The sequence below is a fragment of the Thermobia domestica genome, chromosome 3, assembly GCF_964235325.1.
Source record: "Thermobia domestica chromosome 3, izTheDome1.hap1.1, whole genome shotgun sequence".
In the NCBI taxonomy this organism is placed as follows: Eukaryota; Metazoa; Arthropoda; class Insecta; order Zygentoma; family Lepismatidae; genus Thermobia; species Thermobia domestica.
In genome coordinates this window covers 179012406-179040118 of record NC_137456.1, presented here as the reverse complement: position 1 = coordinate 179040118, position 27713 = coordinate 179012406, and the positions used below count along the sequence as shown (strand labels likewise).

At 35.3% G+C, this 27713-nt stretch overlaps 1 protein-coding gene across 2 annotated transcripts in view; it reads left to right on the top strand.

The window, feature by feature from the left end:
- Window positions 1–27713, top strand: part of LOC145680887 (uncharacterized) — a 116772-nt gene that overhangs the window by 10099 nt on the left and 78960 nt on the right. Inside the window, exons 2-4 of one of the 2 annotated variants that reach the window (XM_081752039.1) lie at window positions 2309–2378; window positions 10944–11445; window positions 19758–19981. In XM_081752039.1, coding sequence (XP_081608165.1) covers window positions 10988–11445; window positions 19758–19981 — 682 coding nt within the window. In that variant the 5' untranslated portion in view covers window positions 2309–2378; window positions 10944–10987. The remainder of the gene's footprint in view (window positions 1–2308; window positions 2379–10943; window positions 11446–19757; window positions 19982–27713) is intronic. The other variant, XM_081752040.1, reaches the window with a different exon arrangement.

Below are 27713 nucleotides of genomic sequence, written 5' to 3'. Positions count from 1 at the left end.
TCCAATTAGCTAAGGATAGAAGTCAGTGGAGAGCTTTTGTGAACGCGGCACTGAACCTCCGGGTTCCATAGGCCATAGAGTTAGTTAGTTAGTTAGTTAGTTAGCAATTAACAAATGACATTTGTTTTATTCATTCATATTTTTAAATTATGGGACCATACTGAAGCAAATCAATATAACGACAATTAAAAAAAAAGTGATTGCAGAATTACAAAATAAGAAAGAAAATATCTAGTAGAGCAGAAAACAAATGAAAGTAGACCCACATTTACAAGCTAATTTTTACTGTTAGCTTATATTGATAATGAAAGCTTCTTCTACAGTAATTTGTGAATCAAATATTAATAAGTCAGTATGTAGAATCGCCCCCTCCTCTGTGGATAGTATTTTAGTATATACATATTTCTTTTATAAAATAAGTATATTTTATACTCTTGATAATTTCCACATAGAGCTGTATAATGGGGAACGCCACATTGAATTTGTGATTAGTTAGCAATGCTCAGGGGCGTAGCCACGAGGGGGTCCACCGTGTCCGGACCTCCCCAAAATTTCGAAACTTAACTAACATTTGTAGACTTTCCTAACGAACTATACTTGTTTAACAGAGAAACGATTGATATAGGCTAAATATTTTTTCTAGGCTCTTTCTTTTCTTATAAAAATAATCGTTCTATCATTTTTTCTAAAAATATAGGTGACAGTAATTAAGAATTACTTATCGACTTTTCGGGTGCAGTATAAGACAGGTTCCATATTACGTAGACGTATTGGACCTCCTTAAAATACTTTGGACCCCTTCCAGCTAACATTTTTGGGTGTAGAACTGGCAGTGCTGTTTGTTTTGATGCTCTTTGATTTTTGGCTTCTGTTACATGCTTATCCTACATCTGGCGGGTTTCGATGTTTCCTTTCCAGAACATATGACATTGATAAGCATTGTTTCGCTTCATGTGGAACTATATTGTGTTCATCGTGCATTGTATAACAACCAAGACGGATGAATTGGAATGTAGTTTTTTCAATGTGTGACACTCGGAATATGTGACACTCGGAATTCATATACCAATACCTCTTTTGTATCAGTTCTTTTGGTTTTGTTATTAGATTTAATTTTATTATATGCGCTTTAATTCTCTAAATAACCTAAAAATTCTGAATGAATTGTACACGATGACTTCTATAAATAACGTACAAAAAAACATTGACGAGCTTTCAGCTGAGGAAAAACCTGCAATTAAGGCTTGGATAAAACAAGCAAAGGGCAATTTAGGAGAATGTTCGAAAAAAATCCAGTTTAAATTTGCGGGATATCTTATGGCAGTAATGTTGTTTGCACTAGATACATTTCTTCAATTTATTTTAAATTTTCCTGGATAAACTGTGAATAAAGTGTGTTCAATGTACATTTTTTTACAACACTTATCTCTGCTACGGACTCTCTTCAGTCAACGCTGAAGAGGAATTCGGATCACTGTCAGGGACTGAGTTTGCTAGAATGAATCGTTCGCAATATTCTAGAAAAAATATTTAGTGAATCTACAAAGCTTCTGAAATTAATATTAGCTGTACTTATGGCATCAGGAAAAGACGAAAAGTTTTTCCGCATCAAAAAGAATTGACACTTTCAAGGAATTGAATGTCCCAAGAAAGGTTATCACCATTGGTTATGCTTTCCATCGAAAAAGACCTGACAATAAGAATACCAGAGTTCAACCAGCATGTATTAGACAGATTTGCACCAATCAAAGAGAGGAGAATGAACTTACTAATTAAATAAAGTGATTAATCGGATAAAATGTTCTGAATTTTTTTATTTCTTAAAAACAGAATTTTATTTAATTTCACATGTCACATAGCATTTGCATCTAAAGTTATGCTGATTAGTCAATGAGTCCACTTTATATCTTCTGTCTCCGATCTTCGTACTGCAACACCCGAAACCACAATCCCCCGGCCGCCACTGTATTGCATCGGTATAAAGCTTTAATATTAATGGTTACCGATTTTATTTCCTTCAAGAGCCGCCATTGATTAATTACTAATTCCCAATCGAACAGCCGATTCTCAGTTTTATGAGTTTCGTCTGTCCAACCACTTATTTCCCTGGAGTATCTCTCCACTGGCTTGACTTAATAGTTTATGTTGGAAGGCGCTGCAAGAAGTTTGCTGTTTGCGTTTTTTGATACATAATTGCAATTGTATTATTTTATATGTAAATTAATGTATAGGTGCAAATATTGGGATACTATAAGTGTTTACAATAATATAATGGATGAACAAGAATTGATAAATGTTTCGCATGCAGGTCTGGATCCATGGTAGCCTTGTTTTCCGGAGTGGTGTTAATGTTCTCCATTGAGTACTTAAATTTCCCAGTAAGTTATTTCATATACAGGATTGACAGTAGAAGAATGTTTGCCCATATTTAAGTATATTGCTTGTAATTTAATTACTGTACGCTAATATCAAACAAAAATGTTGAATATATGTTTATTAATTATCGTTCTGTTGAAATCTTCAAAAATTTTAAATATAAAAAAAGAGGTATACTTTTACATATAATAAAACATTATACACAGCATATACGAATAGGTATGGGTAAACAAAGGCTCGAACTGATGTTGCAAATGACAACCTTTTCTTAATCATCTTTTTTTCAGGGACCATTATTCAGTGTGAAATCTCGTATGGTTAATGCATTCAACAGCCTCCTCTTAGTCTGAGCATTCAGCAGTAAAGAAACACACAAGCATTCTCTCTACGGCAATTACTTCTTTTTATCATCTTTGAATCAACTAGTTTGCAACAGAATACATGATCAACTTTCCACCGTCCTCTTATCGAATGCAGTGTTTTGTTTTCTGGACCAATTCGATTTGCGTCATAGAATTATCTCCACCACTCGTTAGAGTAAAGATATAAATAGATAGCATCTTGCTGAAATGAATTGAAGGTTGTGAGACGAGAACATGGTAACCCACAATGTTACTGTTTTAAGAAGTTAGATGTTTTCTGCAACAAAATTCATTTTCGAAGTTGGAAAGCTGATTTTTCACATATGACTATACATTAAGGATTAAAATAATTGTATCAAATCAAAATAGCGAATTTCTAATTTTTTATGCTGTTGTATGGGTTACCATGTTTTAATATTTAAGTCATAATTAATACAAACATTATTTTTTCAAGTGTGTATGTTTACTGTGTGTCATGGCTTACATTTTGTATTGGATTTTCATATCAGGAAATAATATTTGTTGATGTATTAATATAAAACATGAGTATTACAGAAATGCACCTAACGACATAAAGAAAACTCGAACGAGTGGAGTATAATTCAGCTAATGCAAATATTATAAACTTTGTGAAAAACTTTATTATCTAAGGAAATCGATCCTAAATTAAGAAGAAAATCTAATATAAAAACGAATTGTTTTCACAATATCCAAACAGAAGTTTACACAAAAATGAATCTTGGAAATCTTTCGGCTTTACGTCCCATGGTTATGGCGGCGAGGCTAAAGGAGACGGAAATGAATCTTGGAATATATTGCTTTTACTCCATGACATGTTGATCCTTCTCTGTATCATCAAATTATCCTATGTCAATTTGATACACACGTTAGAGTATTAATATTGGTGCTATTTCCGTTTTTGCTATACCCCAAAGAGCCATTTCTAACCTAATCTAACCAACCCTAACAGTAATCCAGTTCCAATCCGCCAGCCTTGAGTGTTTGTCACTATTAGGTTTGTTTTCTACACCAAACGAAAACTATATAGTTACTTAGGATTCGAAAAGTGGGGTGTAGGCCCTTGTACTTCACCAAAGGAAAGCAGTGTTAATAAAAGAAAAAACACGTCAGGCGATGTAACAATAATAGTTCTTTCGGTTTTTGAGGTACAAGGGCCACAATCCGGCATGAATTTCCAGCAACGCAGTACGGATTTCTAAAGAATGTTTGCAAATACATACTGTGCTAATGGAAGCTTACTGGTGCGAAAAATGGTTTTCGTGGATTTTATTGGACCAGAAACGGATCCTCGTAAATTTTTAAATGACACACAGTGTTACTGGAAATACATACTGGATTCTTGGTGGTCCAGGAAAAAAATCTGGGTGAGGTATACTGAAATTACTAAAATGCAATACTTGATATCCGACAGCAACTACTACAATACAAAACTTGATATCCTACATTAACCGCTTATTATTGAAAATAAGCATGATTCACTCAACACAATTGCACCAGGTGGTAAAACAATAATGGATTATGCAGAAGCGAATGGAAACAATACAAAGATGAAATTCTGGAAAATCATGAAAACAGAACATGGTAAGCAACGTACAGATCATGACAGAAAACACAATGCAACTACCTCATTATTTCCCCACGATGACCCAGTTGTGTCATCTTCGCGACAATACTCACTTCCTGAGTCACTTAACACCCACTCACTCAACTCTCTGTTCTCGTTTTCTCACGTACAGCCTGCACATGTATTAAAAGCGATCCAAAGAATTAAATCTCAAGCCACTGATACAGATGATATTTCAATAACTATGATCAGGAAAATCCTACTTAATGTACTTAATCTTATCACTGACATACTTAATTACTCTCTCTCCATAGGTACTTTTCCGATAATATGGAAACTCGATAAGGTCCGCCCACTTCGAAAAAAGAACAACGCTGACAATATTGCAGACTATCGTCCTATCAGTGTTCTTCCCGTGCTTTCAAAAGTTTTTGAATATATTGAAAATGATCAAATTCGGGAATACTTAACAACAAATAATTTATTGGATACCTTTCAATCTGATTTTCGAAGTAATCATAGCACATGCACTGCACTAGTAAACGTAACGGATGATATAAGATGGGCTATTGATAACAGAAAACTGACGCTCCTGACTCTACTTGACTATAGTAAGGCATTTCAAACGATTGATTTTGACATATTACTTCAGAAATTATCATTATTGTTTAATTTTTCTGAACCAGTGGTTAAATGGTTTCATTCTTACCTTCACGAACGTAAACAAAGAGTAGTGATCAATCAGGATCACATATCGACATGGCATTGTATCAACAGTGGAGTGCCGCAGGGTAGCGTACTAGGTTCCCTTCTCTTTGCCCTCTACATTAATGATCTCCATAAAATTCTCACATATTGTAAATACCATATTTACGCTGATGATTTTCAGTTATATGCTTCTTTTCCCCAACAAGATATTAATAATGCGATTGAGAAAATAAATAACTAGTTAAAAAAAATCAGCGACTGGTCTACTGCTCACGGCTTAAAATTAAATGCAACAAAATCACAGTGCATCTTAATTGTGTCCCCAAGAATTCTCTCTTCTATTAATATCTATCAGCTTCCAAATATAAAATTGTCCAATACTGTTATTCCATTCTCTACAACTGTCAAAAATTTGGGAGTCATACTAAATCAAAATCTCTCCTGGTCAGATCAAATAAATGGAGTTCGTAAGAGAGCATTTGGTGCCCTGTGTACGTTAAATCGACTAAGAAATTTCTTACCAATATCTCTGAAGATCAAATTTGTCAAGGTACTGGTGTTTCCACATCTTGACTATTGCGACTCAGTCTATTCTGATCTAACTGAAAATCAACCAAAGCGCTTGCAAAGAGTGCAAAATGCCTGCATTAGATTTATTTTCAATTTAACTTACAGAGAACATCTCACATCATTTTATAAAAAACTGTCATGGCTGACGTTAGTTGAAAGAATAAATTTACATAATCTTACCCTATTGTACAAAATACTTACTACGTCACAACCATCGTGCCTAGTCCGTAGATTTTTATATTTATCAGACTTTCATAGTAGAAGCACAAGATCACAAGATAATTTCTTGCTCTCCATTCCCAGTTACAATTCTGATTCATACTCAAAATCCTTCACAGTAAGTACTACACGCCTCTGGAACAGTTTACCTCAATTAATACACAACGTTTCCACAGTAGCCAAATTTAAAAAATCTGTAAATTCCCTTCTCTTAAGTAAAGATAAGGATACTGGTAGCACATGAGACATCTTCGTTTCACCAGATTATTAATACCTCACATATGAACACACAACCAATAGGTAACCTATGTTAGTTTGTACAGCTTATATATTCATACTTCTAGTACCGCTATATGCAATATGCAATTAAGGTTTCTCCATGTTTTCTCTATTGTATACTTTTTCAATTTATGTTTTTGAAGTTTAACTATTGTTTTTTACTTCAGTAGTATACTCTTTTTATGTGGTTCAATACTTTTCTTTTATAATTGTTAATATTTTCTTGTATGGGTGTTTTTTTTTTTTAAAAAAAAAGAATGTATGCACGTGGTTAAGTGCTCGGAGAAGGCTGCAGAGCCTTAACTTCGCCACGTAAAAGAAGTCATAAATAAATAAATTAATTAATTAATAAAGAAATAAAGAAATAATCTTCATTGAATTGATTTAAGAAACATTTAGTGTGCTAATTTTTTTCGTTTTAGATGGGAAGGTATTACACGACTCCTCATTATCCGCCATCTTAACTGTGGGTTACCATCTTATGCATTGCAAAAAGTTACAAAGAGGCTTACCATAAGTGAATATTACTGCGATCTATAGAGCACAATTTGATCTTGGACAAGATTAAACGAAGCAGTATGCTTTGCTCTCTATCGGGTACAGTATAACTCAGAAATTGAAAATTTGTGGGTTACCATGTTTTTGAATCACACGTTTCAATTGTGCGTCACAATAAATATTTCAAAATGCTCGTACAAAATGTATTCCTATTAGTGGCATATTGTTAACAGAAAAGGCTACCGAAATTAGTACCCGTCTTGAAGATGATGAGTTTGAGACTAACAGGGAAAGACAGAAAATATTCCGCCTACGATGGAAATTGTGACTATGCAGTTAGCAGGGATCACGAGATGTAAACGAAGCTACATGTCAGGAGTGAAAGGAGAGAATTTCGTATATTGTCGAGGACTCTTTACGAAAAGACATTTACAATATAGAGGAAACTTCCTTATTTCTTCGTACTCTTCCAACAACATAGCATTATTCGAGGTCAATCAATGCATAGGGTTCAACTAAGAAAAGAAAGAAAATAAATATACACCACCTACATTCTTCAGTACACGTTTCGTTCTTTAGCGAACAAAATGTATTTACAAAATAAAAAATACAAACCACCTATCAAGCGACCATCCGTCTCATTGAACTAACGGTGGCCGCTTATATAAAAGTTCCATTATACAAACACATAGGACAAAAGTTAGGTTCCCCGCACTACACGCTTCTAGTTGGAATACTTTTATTTTTCTTGGAGGTTTCTTCACGAGCCTGTGTCCCATATCAATGTGAATTTAGTCGTGCATCAGTATATATCCTGTAGTTCCAGCGAAGTGCCGAGTGCTTGTTTATCAGCTTCACTCCATGCTTCTAATAGTTCTACAGAATTTCAGTACATTTAAACCCGGGAGCCACTGTGGCTCCGTGGTAGAGCGTTCACCTTGGTGCGTGAAGACCCTGGTTTGATTCCAGGCCGCGCCAAGTGGACTTTGTGGTGGACAAACACTGTATACGTGTTTTTTCTCGGCACTCTCTCATTTCCTTCCACTTTATTCATTCCACCATTGTAATCATTTATCATCGTCACCATCTCCTTAACCTAGGCAGCATAAAAGTGGTACGTAAAACTCAATTTTACCTTTCAGTTTTAACATTTAAAGTCGGAGGGTGTGTTAGATTGAATGAATGCTCCTCAAAACCACCAACAGACGATTTGAGCCCTATTAACACGACAGATGTTATCTTGGAAGATACAGGGTGTCCACTGCAAACTCATAATGAGGATGGAGAAATGCCTGCTCACTGAGCACTGAAAATGCCCAAATGAACTTGGAGGTTCACTTTTACATTCAACTATATCACTGGATCCAAGACGTGATTGGAAAAATACCCTCACACTATCATATAAACTTTTTCAGCTTGAAATGCACCCTTCATTCATTGAGAATAAACGAGAATGGTGAAGATGTACAGTTTTATACACCACAGTGAGAAGTGGCTTAATTCTTGACTCGAATCTTCATTACAAGGTGTTTCCTTTGCAATATTCTTTCGGAAATAGGTTGAGACAGGGATGCATTTACGGACACCAGCAATTTCTGTCGGGCTTAAAAATCAAATATCGTTGAGAAGTTGAGAAAGTCGTTGGTGGTTTCTCTCGGTTAGGATTTTATTCCAACAGCAGTTCTGACGCCGTTTTGTGTTAATACGCGTATTAGACAATTCCTTGCTGACATATAAAACAATTTACTTTGATATACCAACAAATTGTGCCATTTTACATACCTCATGCCCATTATTTGACGTACTGTCACACTTTTCCTTCTACACATATTGATTAACTACAGTAAACTCCGGGCTAATGTGGCGGAAGGGCAGGCCGGATAACAAAAAAACCGGATAGGCCGGAGTTTTATGAATAGTCTGTTCCATAGTCACTACAACTTTCTTCGTTTATCATCCATTTTCAAATCTTCACTGTGTACCTACTACACTTAAAAAACACTAGGCGTACCCCAAGAACAATCTATGAATACAGTACTGAACGTACTGTACAGTTATAATCAGGAATAACGGCAAGCGTACGGTATTGAGGTCCATTACACACTGACGAAACAATGGACAAAGAGCAGAACGCTGCTCTTTTCCTGTCACAACTTGTATTTTGAACAAGACACGTAGGAGGATCGTAGCAGACGCCCGATTCCAATGCCTTGGCATTGTTGCCAATGCAATGCCTTGCCTTCCTCATTTAATTACGATAAAAGAAAACTAGGCTGGATAGTCGCGAGCAGGATACTCGGAAGTCTACTGTACTTCCATTCTACCAACTTGGACACCCAAACTAGTCAACTGCAATAATCGTGCGTTGGCGTTGACGTTTCAAGCAGCTACATTTTACCGGTAAAAATTCATCTATACCCAAAGAAAGGACAATAGTTGGTTGTAGAGGAGGTGACTATTATTAATTTGATTTGCTTATATTATGTAGTGATGAAGTATCTTATCTCATATACTACCCGAAAATTCAATTTAAAAAGTTAAATTGTTGGTGTCCAATCCATTTTTAATTTGTTTATTTCAACCCACGTTTCAAACACACCTACTCCGTTCATCATTTGGAGTTGAATGACGCGTTTTAAGTTGAAATAAAATCAAAGAAACACGAATGGAATAGGCCTACCACATTTGAACCTTTTTTAATTACAGATATCTCCGTGTAAATTACGAACAATATATACCAGAAGACTTACTTCCAATCACAATTGGAATATTGCATAGCCACTAACCAGACTTGGAAAGAGGAGAAAAATATAATAAACTCAACAGCTTTGATTTATGTACTTCGTAAATGAAATAAATACTAAGGAAATAAACGATTGTTGATTTTTCCTTCTTCTTAATAGTTCTAACACTATTTGCTCTTCCTTGGTCTAAATTGAAACCAGGATGCTTTCTCTCCAGACGTTCAAACTTGCATTTCTTTGTTATATAATTAATCCGGGCGAGTGTATAAAGAGAGAGACGATACTGAAATTGGACGTGGAGAATGTCACAGAGAAATTATTTTTAAAGGATCTACCCTGGGAATATCCCAAAGGCCTGATCAAAAGAAACCATTTTGGGGATCTATTTAGAAGCCAGAAGATAGAATTGCGAGGTGCTCAGGAGGAAAGGTTTTCCAGGCCAGTCTGCGTTGGACCAGATTGAGAGCCAGGATTATCTGTAGATCTAGTAACCAGAAGCACAGAACAACAACAATATAAGAACAGTTACCTTTTTTCCACTCACTTTGCTTGAGATTCTTTCTAAATCTTAGGAACCGCTGCGAGTCAGTGGTACAGCGTTCAACTCTGGTAAGTGGAGTTTGCAGTGTAGCTCTCACAGACTTGGCTTTTTAGTGGACAAACACAGTGTGCTTGGTTTTTCTCAGAATACTCCCGATTACTTCTACTTTTTTCATTTCTCCATTTTAATTTATTCTCGCATTAATACCATTTGCTTTAACCTACACAGATAAACATGCAAGGTAAAACTGTTAAATTTCATTTTCTCCTAAACTCTCATTTCCTTTTTCCTATTTTATCTTAAAGTATATTGTTCATTTTGACGCCTTAAGTTTAACTTCCTCGCCGGTTCTTACATCCAATATCCTTGTATTTATTTTAAGTTTTACTGTTGGAGGAATATTGTTAGCTCTCATTCTCACACAGCCCTTCAACTAATAAGATATTTAAAAATACTTCTCTCGGTTCATAATATATGTATAGGTTGCGAATATTAAGTATTACGCGGCTTTAGCTCGGTTCGAATTGACCATAGTCTTGAAATAAAAAGATGATACATCAAATGGCATATGTGAAGTTTAATAGTAGTATTTTTAACTTTCAAACTAGACCGGAAATGGTTGTTTAGATGGAAATGGAAATAGATTTTTAATTAAAAGCAGCAATTTCTCACTCAAACGTGATATATGAAATAAAGTAAGAACCCTTTGCGTCAAACATTATTTTAATTATTTCTCTGAAAATGACCATGAAAATGTAATAAAGAAGTAAGAAAAATAATTTTAATATATAAGATTGCACATGTTCACATATTCTAAACAGACGTGGTTGTGAAAGTTTCAACTTTGCAAGAGACCACAACTGGTCAGTCCAATGCTGAAGTCGAATTCTGAAAATGGAATGCAATAATTTTGGCACATATAATGCTATATAGAACTTTGAATATTTCTACGTAAAAGTAATTCTAATCCTGTAACATACATCAATCTTTAATTTTTCTGACATTAGTATTCTGTTTACAAATTTAGAATGAGAAATTAATTTTTCTCTTTGTATTTGTAGGTTATTCTTATGGTGATAATGAGCCATTCAACAAGGTTGTAAGAATGTCCACAACACAAAAGAATGTTCATTCTTCTATCGACTCCAGAAAAAGTTCGAAAGCTGCGGACACGAAAAAATATAGTAACGAAGAGAGAAAGTGGAGTAATAAACCCTCTACAATGACAGGAAAGGGTACAAGAAGTAGCAGCCAGTCTAAGGACATAGTGACATCTACAGGAACGAGAAAGCGAACAACGATTAGCTCGGTGAAGTACACTCCTGAGAAATTAACAAAGTTACGAGATCCAAGTACTTACAACGTTCAGGTTGAATATATGGATCCTTGGACGGTAAAACAAAACCTTGAAGAAGGAAAAAGATTCAGGATTTTATTTGATAAATGCAAAGTCCTAAACACTCCAGAGACACGCAGTGCAATAGGTACTTCTAAAGATTTTGATAAAATGAAGAAAGATATAATCGACTCCTTCCCCAAACTTGACAAGAATGACATTCGCAGGTTTGTAATTCCATCACTGTAACTAGGTCTATAATTACTTAAACCACGGGCACCCGAAACGGAGGGCAGGGTGGGGCGCGGCCCCACTTGGCTCACGAAAATGTATAAGTAAAATAGCGAACCACGTATATTAAATACCAGAAATACAAAACGTAATATAGCAACCATGGAGATGGACCCCTCCCTAGAAAATTTTCTTCGGGCGCCCCTGCTTACAACTACTAGTATATAACTTCTAATGCTATATTTAAATTTATTAAATTAAGACAGAATCAAATATTGTTACCGTAAACGTTTATACTAATACAACATTGAACTGTTCAATAGTTCTAAATCAATGTTTATAAAATAAATAAGAGTAGTCAATATTAGGACCATCTTTCCTTAGAAGACATTATTCGAAGTTTCGTCGGTTTTCAAGGGGCTACTATTATACAGCAAGTCAGATTTTCCATGTTTTTCTCCTTTCTCAGATCTTCATCAGACTTTTGTTTATGTCAGTATAGATTATCACGGTCGTTAAATCCATTTTTTCTATAAGGCATAGTTTATGAAAGATATGGAAATTAAATTTTGACATTTTGTCATTTTTGAAAAGAAAATTTCTTAAATTGAATATGAACTTCAGTATATATGTGGATATGCACCTACCTCTCGAAATATAAAAAATAGACGAATACTTCTCGCACTTAGTTAAACAAGGAATATTCGAAATTAAAGTTACAGAATTAAAGTTACCTCACACGAATTTATTTCTAGACTGAATATTCCAATGATGTGACATAACTGTCAAACACATATACGCACTTACCGAATTTTCCTTCTATGTACAACTCTTACATATACTCGTTCCAATTTCATTTCTTTACAAATTTTTACTGATTTCTATAACAAACGTTCAAGATATTTCATTAGTTCGTATAGTTGCTAAATTCGCCCATCGGCCCTTTCCATCCTCATAATAAAAATCTTTGTGAGACAGTATTTTCATAAGAATTGTCTTTTCTTCTAGAATGTTTGCTAATGGGAGATATTTTTTATGCTCGATTCTTACTTCTTTCTTTCGGCAGATTTACGTAACGAACCCCAAAAAATCCCCGAAAAAGCTTCTCATTGCTATTGAGGATGTTTTTAACATTATTCCTTTTCATTTCTTGAAATAATAAGATGTGAATATTTAAACAATTTAATGTCGGATTTCAATTCTCTGTAAACTAAGTTAATATCTTCCATATCTTAATTCGTAATTCATAATAATTAATTTAATTTGAAAAAGTAAATATTCCATTCTAATACTTCAACAGTTAAATGCCAACGAATTAAACTCAGGAAATTTATACCGTCTAAGTAATTTGACCACATAATAAAATTGTTAGTAAAAGTAGTTCCTAAAATGATCTCCTAATAATTGTAGCTTTTAATATGTTCACAATGAAAATTATTCTTGCGAATAAGAACTAAAAATTCAATTGAAAGTTAACTTTCTCTTACACATATAATTATTAGTACTATTAATTATTCAATTATTAAAATAAATATATTAGTATTATTATACATATATACAAATTAACATTAGCCAAATACATATTAGTATTATCATACATAAATAAAAAGTTAGTAATATTAAATTATTCATACATATAAATATTTATGTTCTTATCATCGTACAAATGTTAATATTAGTATTATTATTCTAACTTTAAACAACTTTACAAAATGATGTGTAATTATATTAGTCCCAAAATAACGTGCATCTAACTATTTTAGTAATTTTACTGGATGAAAACAGTTATAAAGTTTTCATCCAGTAAATACTATATAATACTTTGTTTATATTTTCATTTAGATTTCAGAATTACTAATTAATAGTTCAAGTGAATATTAATAGTTCATGTAAGTTTTAATAAACATGTTATTGTTAGGTATCATAAGGAAATTACATAGTAGAGAATATAACATAACATACAGAGGAACCATATGAGATTAGTAAAGTAATTAAAGTAAATTAAATTACACTAGACATGATTTTGAGAAATAATGTTAAAGATGTTAGTTTAGTAGGGAAGGAATGAATTTTTGACGTATTAAAGAACAAAAGAGAAAATCTTTGCTTACAATAGAAGAGACGTTAGTTGAAGAAAGAAGACCATTAAATTAAAGGAGAAGACGAGAGAAAATAGAAGGAAAGGAATAATACTAGGATAGATAGTAAAGAAAAGAACAAAGGAAAGTTCACCAGAAACAAGTAATTTAGTAATTATATAGACGCAAGAATAAAAAAAGAAATAAGCTTAATTTTGAAGTAAATAAGTTAAACAAGTACAAACAGAAAGAAGAAATAATCAAGCAGCTTAGAAATTGTATAAAAGTCTAATCGCATATTATAGAAAGTGTTAGGTGAATATAATAAAGAAAATAAGGCACTCTTAGGATAATAAGTAATTAAGAGTACAAAATAAAGTGAGAGTTTTATTTACATGGAAAAGTAAGAGCTAATAGAAGAGTTTCATACATCAGTGATAGGTCATCACATTATGATGTTGGCTACGGGATTACTTAATAGAAAGGAATAGTTAATAGAAGACGAGGAGGGAGATTAGCGTACGAAGTTATAATAATAGACGTGCATATGATAAAGTAGTATCTAATAGTAGGCATGATTGTAATGAAATTAAAAATGAATATAAAGTTTAATTCACTAAGTTTTCCTGTCAACTGCAGTCAGTTCCTACTCATTCCGTCTGTGTGTTAGTTGAAATCATTTTAAAACCTTCCGAGCCAAATAAGATTAACATCATCTTCAAACTTTATTTTAAGCTTCGCGAAAACAAAATGTTACGTTTTAGAGATTTAAGTAGAGTACAGAAATAGGCATTAGATTTATCTCTAAGTGATCTTTAAAAATATTATAACGAGACAATATTTGGTATTTACAACAAAAGATAGACTAAGTGATATATACAAACTATGGAAGATTAAGTTATGATTATGAGATAACTCTTGAGGCTATGTACACTCATGTCCAAAATTCTTGTCGCATGTCTATAACTGTTTTCCTGTAGGAATATAATTTGGTAATTATTTTGAAGGGTGTTTTTAATACTGATACTATGTGTATAATCGGAAAATGTATATTTGTGTTAAATTTCATAGAAAAAGAATTATAAATACAAAAATTATAATCAATAGAATAAATTGTTGCTAAATGGACAAGAACATTTTATTTTCGTTTTATTGTTCTTATTTACTGCTCTTTTGACATCAAATTTGTCACATACATGTCTTTGCCGATTATACACATACTAACATCATAAAAAATACCGGGCGAATTCGTTATCAAATTATATTCCTACAACAACATATTTATAGACATGCGACAATAATTTTGGACATGAGTGTACATACAGGCTAGGGACGTGATTTCGTACATACACTTAGATACACAGAGTATAATTATCTACGTTAGCGCAGAATATATAAAATTAAGGTACTATAGAATATACAGAAACATAAAGGGAAATTAAATCATAATATTGGAAATACAGCAACGTAGTTGTTACTTTAGTTTCACGTATGTATACAGGGAGTTGCATAAAAGACGAATAGTAAACATGATCTTAATTCATACATGTTAGGAAATTAGATTATCTATGTTGCTGGATGTGTTGGTAATTTTTACAATATATCTACAGGTAAATAACATGAGACCTAGTTATAAACAAGTGAGAATTCTTGTTAGCTTAAGATATGGTAGGATGACAAACTAGAAACAATTGTTAACTACGCTTCATATAAACAAAGTATACTGTATAATGAAATACGTACTTGTTCTTATTAACAGGTTATGTCGAACATACCGGCGTTCCCTTATGCTATGCCGCTATCCATAAAGGGGTAATATTCTTAATAGGCTGGAAATTCCCGACCGTGTCCCCACTTTCATACAGTATAAATATTTTTCTCTGCCAATATTCGTGGATATATCGCTGTTGTTCTTGAATCACCCTGTAACTCACAAACTGTAATGTGATGCTTACGTTTCAGCAAGTGATTCTGAAATGTAACAACATAATTTAAATGAAAATCCTGTTTTCTGTCTGCATACATCTTCGTTTCCTCATACAATTTATCGGTTTTACTTTACCGCGAAGAATGAGTTAAATTATATAGTACAGCACTGCTTTGTTCATGTTTGATAATACAATATACAAATGACTTTGAAAGGTAAAGCATATCATTCGCAATGCTAGACCCTACATATTTTGTTAAAAAGAAGCGTCTTGTCTGCATATTTCCGTACTCTAGCACTTTGCCTTTCCCTGACCATGCATTCCGTTGGCTAAATCGAATTGAAGTTCAATTTCGTCTCCAAATAGAAAGGATTCATTACTATTAAGTACGTTCTCCACCGTTCTTAGGAGAACGTGAGCATTTAAGTCCTGATGTTTACGCCATCACACGAATCTTTATTTACCATTTATATTTATGTCGGAATTAATTCATAAGCCGATAAAGGTATTTGCAAGTGGATATCGAAGGACGATATTAAACGGGTACTCCATAATGGAATGCGTAATATATGCCATGGAAGTACATATTTCATTATACAGTATAGTTTGTTTATATACATGAAGCGTAGTTAACAATTGTTTCTAGTTTGTCATCCTACCATATCTTAAGCTAGCTAGAATCCTCTCTATACACCGCTGTTCAGTTTGCTTTAAAACAACTTCCACTCCCTTTATATTAAAACGAGACAATCATTCACGCTTTTCTGCACAATTTGAAATGTATTGTGTTTTGTTTCATTTCCACTTTGACCACACATTGCGGGTTTGAGGTGTTGCGGTTTGCATATCCCCTGAATAATGAGCAATATTCAAAAGAACTACACGTGCATTTTTCTTCTGTTTCCTTCAGCTTTTGCCGCAACATCTCTCTAAAATCAATCATAATTCGTTCCGGACTTTTGAATTTCTAATATAAAGCAATCCAAACTAATTTCGTCCAATAATGATCAGTCAAGTTAATTGCCTTCTCCCCTCCTACGGAACAGTTTGGGTATTAAACATTATTCTTGCATGTAGTGAATCCGAAACGTCAGATACACATTTATCACCCACTCTATCTAAATACCTTTTAAACGAGACGTGTATTGTAAAAATATCATGAGAGATGCATCATACATGTTCGTTACGGAAAAAAAAAATGCTCAAATAATTCAATAATACCCGCACCTGAGCATGCACCTTTGAGTACATGTTCATGGGTATTGAAATAGTGACACAATAGCGAAAGCAGATTACTTGCAATCTCTGGTGTTCATTTTACCGTGACGATTAGAGCTGAACAACCTGCTCCCAGGTTTCTAAGAGATGATCAGGAGTATGAGTACCTAGCCCTATTAATCTTTCTTGAAAGATATATTCAATAGCATTCACGTCTGAATTATAATAAAACTCCGTTTCAGTGCAAAGTGCATTAAATATACGTATATATTGATAAAAAAAAAAGTGAGCAAATACGTAATCCTAACCTTAAGCTTTCCGTTACAAAAAACTCAAAAAGAAACAGAAACCATTCATAATAATAATTTACTTAACGAATGTTATTTTCTTTTGATCAGAGTTTATTCCAAAATTATTTTCTTCTTCTTTACTTTTAATCAGTACTTACCCTCTTGTGTCTTACATTACTTTCCTATTGCTTCACTAGGCAGAGAAACTAGAATGACAGAAATAACAAGTATTTACTTGCCGTATTACGATTTTCGTATTAAAAATATTTTTAAAATGTAACAAAATAATCTCGGGTTTTTTATCTTCCTAACTTTTCTTTTGATTTGAAATTATGAAACTTGTACTACACCTTCTTTTTTGTGCACAATCCTGGCAGAGGGTGATCAATCTTGGGGGTTGATGCTGCGTTAAAAAAAACTCTAAGCCATTCCAAAGTTCCCTATATATATGGTTAATAAAATGGCTTTCGATGCGAGAGACCTCAGGGTTGGCTCCTAGTGTGTGAATCAAATACAAGGCTAAGTTGTAATTCCACGTCTCGGTGCTGCGTTTAGTCATGCTTACATATACCTAAAACCCATCGAGCTATATAGCATTAAAAGCAGGAAAGTTTCTCGATTCGATTCCCGTAGATTAGATGCCCAGTCTCGTATTGCCTCTGTGCTGTTCTGAACTTTATACGACTCCCGTAGGTTAAATACAACAAAATCCACTTTAACACACCTAACTTTCGCCGAGCTATTTGCTTAGCGCACGGGGCTTCGATTATCGGTGGGATCAGACGCTTCTTGTGTAGTATAATCTTGTGTCTAAGCAAGAAAAATAATAATACACTTAGTTTAAATACAACTTCTTTCCCCGTACTCAACGGTTACAAGTATTTCATGTGCACGTTCATAATAACGAATCCCATTCATGTTAAATAGTACTACGAAAAACGCCAATATACAATTCACATAGCAGAAAAGCACTAACGAGCATTACGTTTTCTTGAAAAAAAAAAAAAAAACAAAGGAAAACAATATATAATTTGTATTTAGAACTAATTTTCTACCTTCTATCAAACTTTCCATCGAGACTGAATATTTTCTTGCAGCTACGTAATTGCATTTGTTAACGACATGTTTCAGAATGTACAGTCCACACATTTACATTTGTATTTACACCAATCTACATAATTCCAGACCATTCTACCGTGTTCTGTCACCCAGTTTTTTCCTCTCTCTCTTCCTCAACGACTTGCAGTACATTCCCTTACTGCTTTTCTGTCCGAATGAAATCCGCTCTCGCCGTTGCGCTTCGGTCTGGTGTCTAGCGAAACAAATGATTCTTTTAAAAGGCATAGGTTTCCGAATTCTTTGCATATGAAATTTCCAGAACTCTTTTTTCAGTAAGCGGATGTTAAATTTTCTAGAGCTATCGATGGTTATTATAAAAGAAGTCAAGTCTTATCCACAAAAGTCGCTATATTAATCAAATAAAGGTATATATAATAAACAGTCCTCTCTTGATTTCTTAGACTAAATAAGTAGACATATTTCTAAAGTTTGGACATTTCTTTTTCATAATGACATAAACCCGATGAAATTAAATTTCGCCGAGAATGTTCTAATAACAGTAAATTAATTGCATATACTGTATTTTCTCACACCGCCGCCGATTCTTTTCTTCAACGGCAACCAGATTATGATTCAAAATTCAATTCCACGCTAGTTATTCCTAGTTTAATAATAAAAATAATTGCAATTCTTTTAAACATTTCATTGTTCGTATGCGTAACCGAATAAATACAAAAATCAGTTCATGCTTATTATAATTTATATAACAATTCATATTTGCTGTCAAATTTTTAATGCAATTTTTTCATATATAAGTATTTTAATTAGTTATACTATTAGACGCATTAATAATAATTAATTAATTATTACTAATTAATTTCAACCAATCACATGTTGCATCACAAGTATACTCTTACCTACTTGCAGTGCTGCAAACGTAGAGGTCGAATTTAAAAGGAAATGTCAATTGCATACGCAATAGCATTAAAAAAAGTACATGTAAGAGTTGAGTTGATTTCGAGTTTAAAGTCCTTTTCAGCAGCGAGGCTATATGAGACGGGACCTGCTGATTAACGTGGAATCTGAACCGTATGAGCTGCCGCCGGGAATCGAACACGAGTGTCCCACGCCAAAGGCGCGCACGCTAACCGCTTAGCCACGAAGGAGCTGTAAGTATATGTAAGGGAAAATGTGCTGCTTTATATTATTAAGCGGTTACACTTTTTTGTTCAGGTCACTATATGATTTAAGCACTTCACTTAAGGGATTATGTTTAAATACATCGCGCGAATAAGTGTGTGATATTTAATGATACGTAGAATGCGAAGTGATTATAGATTTATTTGCATATTGCTTTCCCAAGCTCACATATATTTGCTCTTGAATTTTGTGCTGAATTTCAATTAAAGCGTGAAATACAAACTGTATGCTTTTAGTCAAAATATACATAATATTTCAAGTGTGTAATAGTGTTAAAATTAAGATTCTTCATAAAACATCAGAATTGTTTTATTATGATAATCATAAAAATAACGAATCGTGATCATTAAAATATCTTCATACTAAGGCTAATGTAACTTCATATAACATGGCTTTCGGCATTGTATTTGAAACTTTTATCTAGTACACGTTTGTTATTAATGTATACAACACTTCGTGTTTAGTATTTAGTTAGAACAAATAATATTTTTGCAACGTAACTAAATTATACATTATTTTCTTTTCCACGTAACAGACATCGAATACCACACCATCAGGCTATGTGTTTAGAATTGGAAGAAGCAGGTTATCCTGACACTAGCGCTCATATTCAATTCTTATTTAATTTAGAACAAGGTATGAAAGAAGCAGCTGGAGAGGAATCACCAATCTGGTTTGCTCCAAGTTTAAAACAACAAAGAGAATTTCTTGACTTTTTGAAAGTAAATCTAATGGCAGTAGAAGACAGTAGGAGAAAAGGTAACTTCATTCTCTGCACAACAAAACTCAAAGTTGAAATTTTACTTTTCGAAACTAAAGAAATTGTAAACTTGTAAGTTTTTTAAAAAATAATATTCTTGTCCATGGCGACCGTATTGACGTTTGACTTTGAGGGGGCTATTCTTACCATGTATATATATATATATATATATATATATATATATATATATATATATATATATATATATATATATATATATATATATACAGGGTAGTAGGAAACTCCACCGACAAAATTCGCGAGGTGATTTCCGACACCGAAACAAGAAAAAAAGTCCTTTTGCACTTTTCTCTAGGACATAATTTCGGAGCTACATGATGCAGAAAACGGGGCAAAAAACACTTTAGCGTGCTATATCTCCTCTATTTCGAAAGATAAAGGCAAGGCGGCATGGTCACCTCAAAGGAACGAAACCTGCTCTATTCAAAGATGGGTATGTCGCAATCGTGAAATCAGTGCACAAGGGATTCCCCAAAGGAGCGTAGGGACTCCCGGATAAACTGTCAGGTAAAGATACGTCAAAACAGGCGTGAATGGATAGGTTTCCCAAGTGGTAACCATAATTAGTTGTACCATGCCAAGATCTCAAACAGAAACGAAATGGTGGACACGTCACATTTGCTATGTGTGGTTCCATAAGCGTCTTCACCACAGCGAAAATTAAACTACCGCTAATTTTATAGTTTTTCTGTAATATGTTCAAAATAAATACAAATATTGGGAAAGCAAAAACATAGTGCGCTAGATATTATGATTCTGCATGTGATACCGTCATCACAACTCACTCATCTGTTTTCCATTTGCAACTGCTGAAAGATTTAGCATTTTTTGCGGGTTGTGTAAATAGCGGCACACCGAAAGAAGATGGGTGAGTTGTGATGACGGTATCACTTGCAGAATATTATCTAGTTCACTATGTTTTTGTTTTTCCAATAATGTTATTTGTTTTCAAGATATTATAAAAAACTTTAAAATTAGCGGTAGTTTCATTTCCCTGTGGTGAAGATCCATAACCACCAGGTACTGATGGTAATCAACAATGCAGTAGTATTAATTATTCCTGACAGGGATACTATGTTATTTTCATTATATAAGCCGGGATAAGCTTTTACGTGAGGGTGATTTCCCCTGCACCCCCTCGTTTATTCGAACACTGCTGACAGCAAAACATTGACTATTTTCGGGAACACTGCACGATCACAAACAGAGGGGCATAGCTACCATACGGCCCACACTACATACGTACTTCGTTGATTTGCCTCGAGAGGACCCCCAAGTTGCCAGTCCAGGTCATTCCGATGCACAAGGAGTTAGCAGGGAAGAAACACTGAGTGTAGAACCAACAAACAATACATCACCATTTAGCAGACCTACCTTGTCTGTCAAAGTCATCCGTGAAGTTGAAGTGGGCAACTACTACGTTGTGTGTTGTGAATCACGTTCATAGAGTAGTGTGTTGTGACAATGACCCATTACACCAATTAAGAACAGGCCGAGATGATTTTTGTGTATGGAGAAGCACATGGAAATGGTAGGCAGGCAGCCCGATTATACAACGATCGATATCCCAATAGACGCCAACCGCATCATACAACATTTGCAACGCTGTTTCGTCGTTTGTGTGAGACCGGAACGTTTCACCCTGCCATGTATGACACGGGAAGACCAGGTGAGGAACGTACTGTGTGAATGCCAAAGACCGTATTTTACGACATGTGCTCGATGACCCGAGTGTAAGTTCCAGGGACCTTGCCCGTCAGCATAATGCCAGTCATGAGAGGGTGTTGTCGATCCTTTATGCCAACAATTTTTACCCTTAACATTTGCAACGGGTACAGGGTCTATCGCCAGGGATTTTGCTCCCAGGCTGGACTTTTGTAATCAGGTTCTCCATTTGATGGCAACAATTGTCGGTTTTCTCTCCTCCATTTTGTTCACAGATGAAGCCCAATTTAGAAGGGATGGTATCCAGAATTTTCATAATAGTCATCTGTGGTCTGTGGATAATCCACATGGAATGGTACAGGCCCGCCACCAGCACTAGTTTCGTATCAACGTTTGGACAGGGATTCTGGGGTGACCATCTCAATGGGCCAGTTGTTCTTCCACAACGACTCACTGGGCCTATTTGAACTTCATGCGCGAGATACTTCCTACACTTCTGAAGGATGTGCCGTTGGTCTTACGACAACGTATCTGGTATATGCACGATGGTGCCCCGGCGCATTTCTGTCTCCCCGTGAGTGATTATTTGAGCACTGTTTTCCCGGGCAAGTGGATCGGCCGTGGCGGTCCTATGTCATGGTCTGCCCGGTCGCCGGATTTAAACCCTCTGCATTTTTATTTATGGTGGCATCTCAAAACTCTTGTTTATGCTACTCCGGTACCTGATTCCAAACATTGGAACAACGCATCCGAGCCGCTTGTGACGCTTTACGGGAAGAACCAGACACGTTTCGACGTGTGCGCTGGTCTGTGCGACGACGTCGGAATGCCTGTGTTCAGAGTGATGGACGTCATTTTGAGCATCTTCTTTAGTGTTGCCGCAGGTAAGACTGTTGTAAGACTTCTGAAACCTTTAATGCCATTCTTTGTGATACTTATTTATCACGGACACCAGTACGAGCTGTAGTGTATCATCCTTGACAATACAGTCCATGTTTGCCTGTACGTATGCTTACTTTTGCCCATGTCTTCCTTGCCTCAGTTGCCTACTCGGTAGGGCCTACAGCGATTCTCGGCCTTGCAATGCCTGCGTACTCTGCTTGTTGCGGAACCGCTGCATCAACACCCAAGTCCAGCGGTGTTCCCTTGAATTGGTCCCTGACGCTGCAATGGAGAATCCCCACTTTTCCAGCACTCACCCCACAGTTCGTACGTAAGCCATACGTAACACGTCATAGTACATACGTCTGTTTCACTTTTCACTGCCCTTACCATGTCTGCTTTGCGGAATCCCCTTCTTCCTATATGGACTCCCATTGCGCAGTTTCATCTGCTCCATTCATTTTGTACCATCAGTTCCCTTAAGTATGATTTTCTTTCCCATTTTGTGGACGACGTCACTATCTCAATTCGTTCGGGAGATATTCTACTTTACCCACGGTGTGTGGGCGATCTTTCGCACGGTTCCTGCTAGAACATGCCGCCTCTTTCGACTTCTATTCATGACTTGTTTCCTTGTTTCCAGTTGTGGAGTCACCCCCGAAGTGTATTCACCCACACTTCATATCCACAACTTCATTGTTGGTCACCATCAGTACCTGGTGGTTATGCAACCAGACATACCTAATATGACGCGTCCATCAATTCGTCTGTGAGATCTCGACATGGTTACAACTAATTATGGTTACCAGGTGGGAAACTTATCCATTCATGCCTATTTTGACGTATCTTTACCTGACAGTTTATCCGGGAGTCCCTACGCTCCTTTGGGGAATCCCTTGTGCACTGATTTCACGATTGTGACATACCCATCTTTGAATAGAGCAGGTTTCGTTCCTTTGAGGTGACCATGCCGCCTTGCCTCTATCATTCGAAATAGAGGAGATATAGCGCTCTAAAGTGTATTTTGCCCCGTTTTCGGCATCATGTAGTTCCGAAATTATGTCCTAGAGAAAAGTACAAAAGGACTTTTTTCTTGTTTTGGTGTCGGGAATCACCTCCCGAATTTTGTCGGTGAAGTTTCCTACCACCCTGTATATATATAAAGAAAGAAAGAAAAACGTTGTCTTGGCGAAAGGAAAATTGTGTGGTAAGCGGAATCTCACTTGGACGTCATGCATACTACGAGAATAATACCTTAACTGTATGAGAAGTGTCTTCTAGTTGTGCTATTGCAAGCAGACGAAATGTTTCTAAGACAAAACATGTTCACTTTTTTAAAATTTGCTTTCTGCAAAATCCTCCTATCGTTCGCCGGGAGCAGATTCGAAAGTGAAGAAGACAGGACAACTTATCTTAAATCCGAAAACTTCTAGGGTGTGTTCAATTCACTTCGCAGATAGTAATTACTTGGGAAATTTGAAAACCAATGTGTTAAATTTAAATACAACACTAACTTCCCAACTGCAAAGCGCGAACTCCAATCATTCATATCCTGTCTTAATTTTATAAATTAAAACTTTCCATGTAATGTCGTCTGAACTTCTATAGACTTCAGTAAAGATAGTATGCTTTCTTTCTCCCCTCCAATGAAAAGCACCCCTATCTCAGAGAAATTCCTAATTCAATCCCTTATGCAATCTTAATAAGAAAGATAAGAAGAAAATTCCTTTTGTTTATGCAATTCGCTTTCTCTCTCTAATTTTCCTTTCTGAGTATTATGGTTGACTTCGTGTTCAGACTTCCATATATATATTTTTTTCCCATGGAGGAGGGGAATTCAAATTGTGAAGCGGCTACACTGAGTCTCTATTTGATAAAGTACCCTGAAGAAGAGCGACATATAGTCACTATCTTTAAGGGACAGTTGGACAACACTGGGGTTGAGGAGGGGAGCATAGTCCTCCAGGAACTACACTCTGTAAAGAAAAAATAGCGACACTTGCTCTGATATGGTTTTCGCAACATACATTAACTAATTTGATTTTTTACACGAATTCCTGATAATACTACAATAAATATTCCCAATGAGCAGTTCATTCTTAATACTTGCGCCACAGTTTCAGGCTTTTGACATGAATTTAGTGAATTTATATGCTTATACAAGTAGCTATGTGTGTTTTGAGCAAAATCGTTTACAGGAAGAGTTATACATAAAAGTGAAAAAGATCAACAACAATAGCAGAAAACAAGAAATGGAACTTCTTAAAGGTAAGATATATTGTGTACGAACATGGGGAAGTACAATAGAGCAAACTATATCTTGTATGTGCACCATGGGCTTTCTGCAGTGCATCGAATCATTGGGGTCCTTTGGTGACAATTCTATTGTAAAATGCTACCTCGATTTCACGGAATTACACCCGGATTATCTGTTCCTTGAATTTCATTTTATTCGAGATAGTTGTCTATTGAATCTTCTTCTCATATCGACCCAAATTTTCAATTGGATTCATGTCAGGTGAGTTCGGAGGCCTCATGAGGTTCTAAATAGTCATATTCTTAAACCATGTATTAACGATTTTCTCTCGGTGACATGAAGCATTATCATCCTGGAAAAGGAAGTAATGCATATTTTCTTCAGAAAAGTCATCTTTAGCTTTTGTAAAAACTTTACGTACCAGAATTTGAAGATATTTTCGTGCATCAAACGATCCTTCACACATATCCATCGTTCTGACGTCTTTAGCGGTGAACCAAGTCCATACCATCACTGAGTAACTGAATATTTGTATCTCTTAAACAAAATCCTTGTCAAGTTCCTTGCTCGTTCGTATCCACAACTTCACTCCACCATCGTTTCCCACTATGCTAAACTTCTTTTCAACAAAGAAAAGACGTGCTTCCAGTTATCATAAGTCCAAGTTGCATATCGACTCACAAACCTACATGTTTAAGTCCTCTGTGTTTTTGTCAGTTTCGACTTTCTACGCGGTTTCTTCTTCGTAATATCCTCTTTACGCAATCAAGACAATAAAGTTGTACGAGTAACTGCAATTCCAAGATTAAGTCAAATTACAGAAGCGATTTTTGGGGAAATCATTCCTTAAATCTGCAGTGCTATTAATTTCATTTAGAGATCGGCTCTGGGTGATGCTTTCTTTTTCTTTCACACTGTTGACGAGGAACGATTTATTATGCTGTTTCCGCTTGTGAATTATTCTTCCTGCCGTTGAATGATGGATTTTTACTATTCCATCTATCTCCCTTAGAGATTTGCCTTAGCTGTGCAAAGCAAGAATTATATCTTGTTCACATGGCGACAAGTCACATTTCTTACCCATCCTTCCTGTTTACAGTCCACATGTAGCAACAATATCACACAAAAACAGCGCTACACAACAACAATATTACCACTTTACACTTTCCAAACAGTGAGAAAGCAAAGAACAATCATAAAATGCTATTTACCTCAGCCTACACATCAGAAATGCAATGGAGAATTCTCACTACAATAATTTACGAGAAGCACTCAGTGCCATCTACCGAAAATATTACAATTACACAAACAATTGGCAAGTGATGTCGTACACCACAAGTATCACAGATAATGCAAATGAACTATCCCGCTCTTCATTTCCTTCTATTCCTCTTCTAACGGGCTGCAATTATGGTTTTCTGTGTAAGTTAGTTTGAGAATTGAGGTGTCGCTATTTTTTATTTACAGAGTGTATACCTGGAAGTAACACTGTATTTTACATTGACAACTCAAGGTATGGCTGCTACATCTTATCAACTTCCTACTTAGAAGTTTCCTTTTCATGTTATTTTTATTAGAGAATGATCGAAAAAATAAGTTTTTTTTTTAATTCATAAGACCTTTGTACAAGAAAATATAAATATTAGAAACTTGAGATATCTGCCCTTAATTATTATTATGTAGCTCGTGATCAATTTTTACAATAGAAACAAACATTATTATAATTTTAATGCACAAATGATAAAAAAAATGTATAAAATGCAACTTTAACACTTCTAGGAGATATTGAGCATGGCGCTGTCACTTGAATGTTTTATTCAGAGGTAATATGAAGTTTGGAAAGAAATGACTGTGAATTCCTTTTATTTTTTATTTATTATTATTATTATTATTATTATTATTATTATTATTATTATTATTATTATTATTATTATTATTATTAGAGTCATTGGGGGTGAAGTCGGTGTATTAAGGATAAAATGCACTACACTGTGCTTATGCAGATAGTTATTTGAAAATTAAAACTCATGCTAGATACAGTGAACTTTTTACTATAAACTCAATGGAAATGGACGTACAAGTGTGAAACAATAAAGTGAGGAAAGAGAGAAAAAGAAAAGTCGGCGACTTACCCTCTTCACCCCGTTTGTGGGGGTGAAGTCGGTAGGTGCATGGGGTGAACTGGGTACATGTTTATTACTAATCATATGTTCTACTACGTACCACTACTTTGTCATTATATCTCACTACATCATCACTAGAAATTTTCCACCTTCAAGCACACTTTCAATTCAACATTGTAGACAAAATTCCACTACAAACATTCAGTTTAACATTTACCACAAACAAACTGTTTTTTATAAAAAGCACCGACACAGTGTTCGTGATACCAGGTGTCGCAACTTTGGCACTGTATCCACTCCAAGAATTTGGTACATGTCTCTTTGCTGTATGGTTGTCCACAAAACTCACAGATGTTTCTGTTGTCAGCAAAATCGGCAGTACATGCCGCATTGTCTTGAGTATTTGCCACCGCCAACTGAAGAGACCTAGGTGTAGGTCTATGTGCAAACTTACCTCGTTGCCCTGTCAGCTGTGAAATATGATCGGGGGAAGTAATTATTTCCGTGCCCTGCCTGGCTCTTTTCCCTGTCTTGTGTGAAGCTCTCTTTGCAGGAGAAGGCAGACTCTCCCGCACTCCAAGCGTGACCTGTGATTCCTGTCTTGTCGGTTGCTTATTGTCTAGCCTTCTTTCTTCATGAGACGCGTTCGTTACAGAGACGTCGATAATTTTGTCATCACTAATGGCCAGTCTGTTCAATGGAAATATGCCAGTAGCTGTAGTAAAACCTGCTACAACATTTCCCACTGTGGCAGCTTTCCCCCATGCCTGATTCAGTAGCTGA